The sequence below is a fragment of the Balaenoptera musculus genome, chromosome 2 (genome assembly GCF_009873245.2).
Source record: "Balaenoptera musculus isolate JJ_BM4_2016_0621 chromosome 2, mBalMus1.pri.v3, whole genome shotgun sequence".
NCBI classification, from domain to species: domain Eukaryota; kingdom Metazoa; phylum Chordata; class Mammalia; order Artiodactyla; family Balaenopteridae; genus Balaenoptera; species Balaenoptera musculus.
In genome coordinates this window covers 165,147,963-165,159,368 of record NC_045786.1, presented here as the reverse complement: position 1 = coordinate 165,159,368, position 11,406 = coordinate 165,147,963, and the positions used below count along the sequence as shown (strand labels likewise).

Sequence of the window (11,406 nt, the reverse complement as noted above, 5' to 3'; positions counted from 1 at the left end):
GCTAAGCACACAGACGATCGCCAGTGAGGCCGCTCTGAAGCTGTCCTCAAAGAGCAGCGCTGAGGAGGGTCTGGTGGAAGGAGCCCTTGTTCTGTGGAATTCCAGGGGGGCTGGCTTCATGCCACTGACTTTTGCCTGGAGGTTTGCCCTCAACCTTTCAAATGGGACGTATTCTCAGCAGTAAGTATGTTCTCTGTGAGAACTTAGTTTTCGATTTCATTTTTAGTCAAACTTAAAAAGAGTGTAATAAACATGTCTGGATCATAGGAATACATACTGAGATTTCAGGCCCACATTTGTGTTCACCGCCCGGTGACGACAAACAGCACCATTTTAGTCGTCGTGGGTGATGAGAAAAGAAGCCGGCTGGGCGCCGTGGCTGGCTGGCCTCCCCCCGCCTGGCCTCTCCGTGCAATCCCCCTCCTCTGTCTGCCACACCCTCCCAGAGAGCTCATCCAGTCCTGGGCTTCACACCCCGTCAAACGTGCATGACTCCCACGTTCGTACCTCCGGTCCCCACTTCCCAACCATCCCCAGACCTGAGTGCGTCCAACTGCACACTTGCTGTACGCGGGCATCTCGTCAGAGCCTGGAAGGACTCCTGGCTCTCTCCTTACGACCTCTCGTCACCCCATCGTCCTCACCTCCACACCTGGCCTCTTCACCACCACTGTTTCTCAGCCCAAACCCTGACAGTCAGCCTTTATTCCTCTTTGCCTCTCAGAAGGGACATGTTCTCAGGGGTGATCACTTGTCAGTGGCCAATAAACCGGCAAGGCCTATCAACTCAGTCTCCAAAACACTTAAATCCATCTGCTTAACACGGCCCCCACCACCCCCATCCAAGCCACCATCACTTCCTGTCTGGACTACAGTGACAGCCCCTGCTTGGGCGCTCTGCTTCCACCCCTGCCGCCCCCAGGATCGTTCCCACGAAAGCCAGAGGGATCCTTACAAAACGTAAGTCAGACCATACATGAGTTAAAAACCTGCCCGTGACTTTTTTCATACTGAAAAGCCACACTCCGTACACTGGCTCACAAAGCCCTTCCTGACCTCGCCCCTGCTTCTCCTGCACCCACGCCCCCGTCACCTCTTCCCTTCCGTCACCCTGGCCTTCCTGAGCTCCTCACATGTGCCAGCGCCTTCTCATTTTAGGTCTTTTCAGCCACTCTTTCCCTGGTTATCACCTGAGGCTTTCTTCAACCAGCCCTAGTCCTTCTCTAATCTATCGCCTTAGTTTATTTTCAATACAGCACTTGTCGCCAGCTAAGGACACTTGTTGAGAAGTGTATGCACTTCCTGTCTTTCTCCTCCCACATGAATATAAGATGCGTGAGGACAGGGGCCTACTCTGCTTTTGGGTCTTAGTCATTGCCAGGTCTCTAGACCCCCAGTGTGACTGACACCAGAAACGTTTGTAGGATTAATTGATTAATTGTGGGTTACAAATTTAACACCGTACACGCAGCGTCAAGAAAAGAAACAGCATTTTATTTCCCAAAACTGTTCAGAGCCCCACCTCACTGGGTGTAGGGGGGCTGAGGCGGTAGAAAAACCTGAATTTGCAAATTGATGGTGCTTGGGCCTCTTCTGGTTTCACTAGTTCCTTTTGGATGACTCTGTGTCTTTGGGACAGATACTCAAACTGTGAGCCGCCTCCTCAGTCCGGCTCCCCTCCAGGAGGCTCCCAGCTGTGCCCCCGAGGGGGTAGCCGTGGTCTCGGGCACAGGCAGAGAGGCAGGTTCAGACCACGTGGTACCTTCGGGGTCCTGGCAGGTCTCGTGGCCGGCCTGGGCTGCTTCCGGGACGGGTGACTGCAGAACTGTGCCTGGGCCCTTCCGGTCTCCGAGGGTGACGGCGCCTCCAGCTGTAAACGTCCACACTGTGGCAGGCTCTTTCTCCTGACCACAGGCCCTGCCCATCTTCCCGCTCTCTCAGCTCCAGCCACGGGGGCTCTGGGACCCGCACGCTCCCGCAAGCCGGGAGAGAGCTGCCGGAGCTGGGGTGCGGGGTTCTATTTGCAGCCCCGAGGCTGCCCAGGGCTGCCGGCTCTTCTCCTGGAGGCTTGTGCACCACCATGTGGTGGGGATCCCTGGGACATTCCCATCAGGGCATTTCTACAACGTTCTCACCCCCAGCAGGGAAGCTGCCGACATGCCCACCTGGCCTCTCTGCCCTGCCCTACATTTGTCTCCCTTTTTTTCTTTGGCCAACAGTCCACTAGGGTCCAGAAGAGGCGGGCTCTCCATTCCCTCATCCTGTCTGACCAGAACTTTCCCTGCATCTGAACCTCCTGCCACCCACGCCATGCATGGAGCTAGGCTGGGGAACACGATTTCCTGGAGAAGAACAAAAGACATACCCATTTATTATTTTCAAAATATTATCCCCATTACAAACACAAGGATGTGTTCACACCATGTGAAGTCCCAATGATGAGAGAACACACCATATGGAGGAGGATTTCCCAGTTGCTCATTCAAACAGAGAAACGCGGGGGAGCCTTGAGTCACCACATGCAGCCCAGCAGCGTAGGAATGCCGCATTCCACAGGATGGGAGCCAAGGTCCCATTGCAAGCTGTGATTTCATCTCAGCAAAACACCAGCTGTCACATGGCATTACAGTTGGAAGAAGAAATGGCTGTGTGAATGTCGGCTGCTTAGCCCAGAGCCTGGCATTCCTAGGAGTAGCGAGGGCTCCTTAAAGTTTCACTCTTATTCCTGTTTATGACTCCCTCTCTGTGCTAAGTACCTGACAGACATCATTTCGTTTACTCTTCACAAAAACGTCAGCAGAGAGGAATTAGCATCTCCATTTTGCAGCTGATGAGACTGAGTCTTAGTGAGATGAAGTACTTGCCGGTGGTCATAGCGCAGGTCGGCGGGAACGTCCCCAACTGACCTGGCTGCAGAGCCTGTGTCTGTGTTCCCCTCCAGCTGCCCCCCAGCCCTGAGCCCAGCATTGGGCTCTCTAGCTGAAGGCTCTGGTTACACCGTGCTGTCTGAAACTGGCCGATCCCCTCTTCGGAGCCTTCCCACCACCATCCCCCAGCACCCCACCTGGGCAGCGTGATTGTCCTCACCTGGAGTGTTTCTGTCCTTCACGCCTGATTACTTGCTTGTTCCTTTCTTTTCCAAGTGGCCACTTGAAGGAGCGGAAATCAGGGCATCTGCCAGGCAGCCCCAGGAGGCTCCCCTCTCCACCGGCCTGCGGGCGGGGGCCTGTCTGGACTGCGTGATTAAAAAGCCAGTTCTTTGTTCGACCAGATCCGTGCCTTCCGCCAATGTCCCGTGCACCCTGCAGGGAAGAGCTGCTGCCAGGGCTCACCTTGGAGGGACCAGCCCTGACTAGAAATGAGGTCGAACTGATGGGTCGGGGTGTGGAGGGGGCCCATGGCCATGCAGATGGGGGGGGAGTGATGCCAGGGAGAGGTGGGCCACCGTGGCTGAGAGCACAGCCCCAAGTCCTGCTTGGCCACTGGTTCGCTGAGTGACACTGGGTCAATCCCACCCCCTCTTAGGCCTGTAAAATGAGACGGTCGGTCTAAACTGGGCGGCAAACTCACAAGCCTGCAGGGTGGAGCAGGTGAATGAGTGAAGCACCAACTCAAAGGCAACAGGATTTCTGCCGAGAGGCTGTGGGGTCTTCCTGCTTGGGAGGCAGAGGTCAGTAGTTAGTGGGAAACGGTACAAAACTGGAGACTGCATGCTCTAGCGGAAGTATTCAAACTGAAAGGGGAAATGGAAAGTTCAAGCTCATCAAACAAAATATGCTGTGGGCCAAGTTTCACCAGCAGGCTGCCGGCTACTGATTTCTGGTCTATGTGATTCTAGGTTACCTTGTGGTCAGGTGAGTAGCAAAGGACTCTACCTATCACTGACCTGCCAGAATTATGTAGTAGAAAGGGCCAAGGCTTTGGAGGCAGACATATCTGGTTCAAAGTTTGCTCTGCCTCTTACTGACTCCTGCAGATATTGTCTCTCCATGCCTCAGTTTCCTCATCTGTAATATGGGGTTAATAACAGAAGTACCTGCCTCACATCACTGTTGAGAAGACTAAATGAGATTACTGTATCTAAAGTGCCTGACATGCAGTAAGCCCACACAGAGGGTAGCTATGATTATTTGAATTAGGGGCAAGTCTCAACAGGGCTGAGTGAACTCAGACCCCTAATCTAATAGAGTTCATCATCTCAATCTGATGAATTCAGAAAATTTTATTCTTTGCCATAAAACTATTAGATTAAGTGGGAAACTAAATGTGATTTAATTTGTGAGCTATAATTTTTTGGCAAGTAAATGAATTCCCAAAGTAAAGGAGAAAATGCCTTTGTCAGATGAAGTGACAGTGGCTCGATGGAAATTTATTATAGATGATTAATAAACAGAGAAACCAACAAGACTGAGCTTTCTCCAAAAGAGCCCTCAGATTGCTTTATCCCATGCTCTTGGCACATTTTAGCCAAAAGAGGCCAGAACCAAAAAAAGGAAGGGAGAAAATAACATTTACTGAGTGAAGCTCTGATGAAGTCAGATGGCCTTCTGGTCCTAATGCTACTACTGCCAGCTTGACCTTGGATGAGTCATTTAACTTCTGGGCCTCAGTTGCCTCACCTGCAAAGTGGGAATATTAACGGGGAAGAGAGGGCTAAGAGGAGTAAAGATAATGTTTGTGAAGTGCTTAACACCTAGTAGATACTCAGTAAACGGTGGCTCTTGTGGTTTCTCTTGAACCCCCTTCAAAAGAGGCTCACTGCTGTCAGTGGAAGGAACTGGCCAGCCTCTTACTGATAACACTTCCTCTCCCAGAGGGTTTGACTCTCATAAAAACATAGCTCGGTTCTATTCCATTGAGTTCCAACCACTCCCTTCATTCTTCTTAAGACCATTACTGTTAAAACACCCAATTTGCCCAAAATACATAGTTGCAAATTAATTCTATTAAAGAGGTATATTAAATGATCTGCATTGTCCGATTAATGCCAGAAGCCCTTGAGTCCCAGCTCACGAAAGAGTCTTGGTGGATAACCCATCTTCTCTGATCCAATCCAACCTTATTTGTCCTGTTGTAGCTTGGAAATGGAGACGAAGTTGCTGCAGTCACTTGGCCTCAGATGAGACTCTTAGGGAAGAGAGTTGCTGAAAATATCCCATTGTCAGGCAGAATGGCACGCTTGTAAAGAATGGCATACAATGAAGACTGGACACCCTTGGTTAATGAGCACGTTTCAGCTCCCATGGGTCCTGTAGGTCTTGCTTCTGAGGGACTGGCTGAAGGAAAAACCAGATGAGCTGCAGCTGTGACCTGTCCCCTCGTTTGGTCTTCATAAGGTGGCACAGGTTTCCTTGGAGGTCCATAGAGTCTGGTACGGTCTCCCAAGCACCACCTCAGTCCTCCACTCATTTGCACTTTCCATCCCCCCAGGGAGATGGGTAGACAGCTCCATTTTACAGATAAGGCAAAACAGAGGTCCAGAGAGGTTTCATAACGTGTCCAAGGTCACCCAACTAGTAAGAGGCATGCTCACTGCAAACAATCATGGAATCTATGCATTTGCAGATTTTGGCCCATTCCACCCTTGGGAATCTCAGAATGTTCTGTTTACATCCTGGAACCAGTAGGATTCTGTGAGGGAAGGAAAACTGAATTTATTCCTGGCTCTTCTCCAAGCCAATAATCAGAACTGGCCAAATCTGGATTGGAGTCTCTCTGCCCTCTCTGCTGCTGTCAGAGCTGTCACCCGGGGCTGGAGTGTGGGATAGCAGGAGTCTATATGGACCGTGGTTGAGGGCACAGTCCCTGGGGTCAGACAACCTGGGGTCATGTTCCGGCTCTGCCTCTTACTAGCCGTAGACCTTGGGCAAGGAGCTCTACTTCTCTAGGCTTTAACATGAGAAATAAAACAGTAACCGATAACTTTTATTGAGTGCTTACCATGTGCCCGGCATTGCTTTAAGCTCTCTCCTTGCATTCTTTATTTTGTCATCTCAACAACCCTATGAGGTAGAATGTGTCACTGTCCGCATTTTACAGACGAGGAAACACTAGTAATGCAACTTCAAAAACCCTGAGGCTTTGGGGAAAATATACCCATGCAAGGGTTCAACTCAGTGCTCCTCAGTGCCCTTCGCCTAGGCCAGGGGTCAGGAGACTTTTTCTGTAAAGGGCCAGATGGTAAATGTTTTAGGCTTTCAGGACTATTCAGTCTCCTTCATGACCCTTCAACTCTGCCGTTGTAGCACAAACACAGCCAGAGACAATGTGTAAATGGCTGGTGCGGTTGTGTTCTAGTAGAGTTTTTACAAAAACAGGCAGTGGACTGCAGTTGTCTGACTCCTGACCTAGGCGAACGGCTTCTCCTCCTCCTTGTAAGGGACAGTCCTGCTAAACTTCCATCTGTCCCTTCTTTTCCTGGCTTTTTTCTTCTAAGTGCCTGAGCCCCACTTGCTGGAGAGGCTACCACAATGACATAACAAAAGAAGATGAGGATACTGGGTAATGAAGTGGGCAGGGGGTAGTGAGTGTAAGCCAGAGAAGCTTGCTGATCTCTGTCAGCCAGTGAAGTGGCAGGGTCCCAGCAGGGGCAGTATTTTGGTCAAGCTGGTAGGAAAACTGGTCCCACAGTTCTGAGGGGCAAGGAGGGAGACCTGCCTGGATGGGACCAAGGACCCAGGTTGTGACTGGGGTAAAGGAAACAGATCCAGATAGCAGGAAGCATTAGAGGCGACCCAGTCAAGAGGGCTGAGCTAAAGGGTCATCTCCAGCCCTTGGGGGGATGCAAATACAAAGGGAAATTGAGGCAGAAGTTCATTCAAGGAACTGGGCAAAAAAGATGGAGAAGAAGCTGTGGATGACTCTGGACCTTGTCTACTGGTAGAATAGGGCCACCAAGATCCTGGCCACCTGTGGCAGGGTGGGCTCAGGACCACTAAAGAGCTGGGCCTACAGCTGAGCCCAGATGGGGAAGTCAGTTAAACCTCCAGGGAGAGCAGCCAGGGCCGCCTGCTCCGGCCGGTTTCTGTAACCCCCTCTAGGAATCCCTGCATAAAAAAGAGAAAGTCACAATTTAGCCCTTGCTGAGCCCACTGGGTAGCTCAAGAAAGACCTGCTGCTTAATCAAATCCGTTCAATTCAATAGACGCTAATTAAACATGTACTATGAGCCAAACCCTGGGGATACAGAGACAGGACATATCCTCAAAGCTGTCACAGTTTACAAGCGAGATAAGTACATGCGCAACTTTTTAAAATACAAGACAAAATGTGCACAGAAGCATAACCAAGCACGACTTGGACAGAGGAGAATTCTGAATAGGGGAAGGCCTTTCCAAAGAGTTCGTTAGCAAAATATGAAGAATAATCATTTCTATACTCTTACTATAAGGACCTATTTGTTCCCCACAAGTTTTCATTAAGAATGGAGATCTGCCACCCTGTCTTTCTAGAACTCATGTGAAATACTTAACATTTGAGGACTTGTTTTCCCCTGAGAAGCATTAAGATATCAGACTTCCCAGAAGAAGAGAGAAGTTTCTTAAAAACCAACATAAAAAAAAAAAAAAAGTCTCATGCCCTCAAAGTCCCTCCTAGAGAATGGACTTCAAATAAATTGTGTATTTCTCTCACCAAATGATCTTAAAGAAAGCCTTTTCCTCTTAAAATTGTACTTAGTCTTAATGGAAGTTAGAAGTTTTAAAAGTTTAGAAGAAATGGTTGTCAGGAACCAAACTCTAGCTCTATAAACTGATTTTAAAAAACCCCAGGCTCACAAAGATAATAAAAAATGCATTTAATAGCATGTCAATATACAGCTTAAATGTATATTAAGTCTTCTTTTAGTCAGTGCATTACAGGGATAGAGAAGAGAAATATCATTTGTGAATGCACAGTCAAATGCTAAATATAAGTGCTGATAAATCTTGGTGCTCTTACACTATTAAAATTCCGTTTTATGAAACATAGCTCCAGGTGCAGTGTTCTGTGCCAGCGTGGGGAATCGTCTGGTCCAGTATGCAATCTACAGTTTTAAATTGAATTGTATACAAGTATTAACAAAAGAATAAAATTTATTATTCACAAAACTAAAGGGGTTGTCATAAAGCTTACAAGAAAGTACAGCCTAGGACTAATGAGTTGAAAACCTAGTTTTAAAAATAATAAAACTTACTGGACAGTCCTGGAAAATGATATTATAAAACAAAGAAAACAGTTGGCACAGTTTAACCACCTAATTTCTAAGTGCACTTTGTAATGGTCCTTGCAAGCTGCCACTTTTCCCAGGATAATGACAAAAAGCTTCAGTCAAGTGTCACTGGCTTATGGTGACGGGTTTTTTTTATTGCATTGCCAAGAGTGGATTTTAAGAAAAAACACTACAAAGGTTTCAAAAACCCTATTTATTCTCTATCATCAAAAATAGCAACAGGGGGACTTATACAACTTTTCTGTGAGTACCCACCAGTCTATTTTTTTTTTTCTTAAAAAAAATAGAAGTTAGTTAAAGAAAAATGATTTGGTTTTTAAAAAATAATGTAAGGAAACACTTAATCGGATAGCCCAAGGAGTCATCAGAAATGTGTAGCAAGAAAGCTTCATTTTGGCCCTCTCCGGCCTTTGCACGTCTTTTACTAAACTAGAAAGAGAATGTACAGTACCAATATGTTCCCCAACCTGCTTGGATCGAATTGTTTTGTTTTGAAACCCATTATTGCTAAACCAGAGTGTTGACACTGAGAGCCGAGGAGTCCGCTCATAGAGGATAAAATTGAGAGGCTGCTTCTGAGGACTGGATCTCCACCTGGGCCATTTTGAACTGGGTGCACTGCAGCCACTTGCGCAGGGCCGCCAGGCTGGCACTGCTCTGGGTGGAGCCCGGCAGCGTCCTGAGGCTGTGGTGGTCCACGTTGTTCTGAATGGCCTGGAGGCGAAGCTGGAGTCCCGCAGATAAGTGCTGTAAGAAAGGGCAAGACGGTAGTTTAGTTTCTTTCCTGCTCGGGCTCCCGGTCAACCCAGGGAGTGCCGGCCTGGACTTCTTCTGCAGGAGGAACTTACACGTGGCACGGGGGCTGTCTGGCCTGAAAAAGGCCAACTCTCAAATTTTGGGAGGGCTCAGGACAGAGGGCGTGGGCCGGTGCCATGTCCTTAGAGCCCACCTGGCCCAAATCCATCCAAATAATGCCCCTCCCATCTCGACTCATTCACTGCAACACCAGTGCAGGGGCTGACACTTAGACTTGTCCCCCAAGAGCTGTTTGCTATGTGGGCCTGGTGTCGCGGGCTCTGCTGCCAGGCTCCCTGGGTTCAGATCCTCGGTCCCCTGTAAACAACTTGGGGAACAAGGTTTTTCGGTCTGTGTTTGGATTGCCTCATGGGCAAAGTGGGGATAATAACACTCACCTGACGGGGTTATTGTAAGGATAAGTGAGTTAACAGAGGGGTCAGAACAGAAGCCGGCACATAGGAAGTGCTCAGGACATTTTCATCATGATTATAGTCTCTCTGTTCTCACGTTCATGCACACGAAGGAGCTAGGTTGTAAGCTTTTCTTATTCTTCTTAGCTTTTCATGAAGTTCTGTTGGCCTCCACTTAGCACTCTGGGCAATGTCAAATTGCCACAGATGACCGCCAAGCAGGGAGAGGGCAGTTTGGAATGCCTCGGGGTGAAAGTCCAAGCAGTTTTCACAATAGAAGCTAGTGGTGCAATGAGGTTTCCAGCAGAGCCATTGGCCCTACCGGTGGCCACAAACAGCAGTTAGGCCATGAACCAGTACTCAAAGCCTGGGGGCACTGCTGACAGCTGTATATCTCTCTTGGTATCCCTTGAAGTCACCTCCCTTCCTTCCACAAGCATCCCTCCCCAACTCTGGGAGGAAATCCAGCAACAAGTCTTCCATCTTCTCCCCCTCCTCCCTGATACTCCCAGTGCCTTAGACGGGACCCAGTTTGGGATGGAGTGGGTGGTGAGCTTTGCCATCTTAATGTTAAGCCCCAGTAACTAGATTTATAGCCATGGAGTATGTCTGGCCCTGCAGTGACAATGCGTCACTCAAGGCGGGGCCTGGCAGTGAGAAATACATTCTGTCTTCCCCTCCCTGGCTGTGGGACCCTGTCCAAGTTACTCTTCCTTCTGAGCCTATGTTTCCTCTTATATAGAATGAGGGGGGGAGTGGGCAGGTCCCTTCTAGTTCAATTCTGTCATTCACTGAATGTTATCCTCTCTTAATAGAATTCTTCCCATCACAAAAAGTCAGTCCTAGTGGCCAGGAAATAGCACGGGACATGTCTGGGACCAGATCCCATGGGTGTCCTCTGAAGGTAGAGTAGCTTTTCAGCCTGTATTCTAGTCAGTAGCGGAGCCTCGCCCAGACTCTGGGATCCTCCCCCTTCAATCAATGATGAGTAGTAGGACAGCGGCTCCTGCTGTCACCTCGGCCCACAGGCCCCCTCCCTGTCCCGCAGGGTCTCCTGCGTTATCAGCCCCCAGAGACCAGGAGCAGGTAACGAGCGGAGCATTGTGGAGCCCTGTGAACGTTACGAGCTTCTCTGGAGGGAACTGAGCTTCCAGTACACCCGGGGGTGACTTACCTTGATATTTGACTGAATCATTGGCAACCACATAGGTATCAGCTGTATGGAGAAACACAGAAGGCCCATTACTACTGTTCCCCATTCTCCCACATAAGCTCCGCTTACTGCCTGGCAAAGCAAGGCACACGGAATTCCTTTAACATCACAAAAGGATGTGGGCCTCCACTGCAGAGTTCCCCGCTATCAGATAAAGTCTCTCTGAGGCCAAACCCTGCTGAGCTGGTGGCATTTGGAGGTTAATAAGCACCCCATGAGTGCCTGAAACACACACTGTAAATGACTGATTGTCTCTTGAAAGCTACCAAGCATGGGAAATTAAATGTGTATTTATTTAATTAAATCCTCCCTTTCTAGAAATAGAATTTCCTCCACGGGATCTTTAGAACTGAGTCTCCAAGTAGCATGGCGAAGCTATCTGCCTGTGGTCATTAAGAAAAGATCACTGGGAAGCGGTTAAAATGCTTAAGTGATGGACAAAGACAAGCCCTGAAGTTGCCTGGCTGTGATTTGGAAGACGAGACACAGCAGGAGTGAGTGCAGGCCGGGGTTTCAGCAGTGTGGGTGCACGGGCAGGCGAGCAGCGGGTCCCTGCTCCAGCCGGGAGCAAGGCTCTCAAATCCTGGGCATCTGGGGAGCCCTGCCCTTCCGCTGCCTCTGATTTGCCCTGAGACCCTTCCTAGGAGGTCACAGGTGCCCCGCCCGAGCTCCCCCAGCAGCGGCTCTCCTCTGTCCACTTTGGTCTCTCGCCACACTTCAGCCCTTCCTAACGCAAGTGTTGACTTGCGTTTGTGGCCTCATAAATCCGCAAGTCA

The 11,406-nt window shown here is 49.3% G+C and overlaps 1 protein-coding gene across 1 annotated transcript in view; it reads right to left on the bottom strand.

Moving 5' to 3' along the window:
* Positions 1–7,036: 7,036 nt before the first annotated feature.
* Positions 7,037–11,406, bottom strand: part of UNC79 (unc-79 homolog, NALCN channel complex subunit) — a 251,806-nt gene continuing 247,436 nt past the window's right edge. Inside the window, 2 exon segments of the mRNA XM_036842067.1 lie at positions 7,037–8,956; positions 10,592–10,633. Of these exon segments, the coding sequence (XP_036697962.1) occupies positions 8,756–8,956; positions 10,592–10,633 (243 nt within the window). The 3' untranslated portion in view covers positions 7,037–8,755.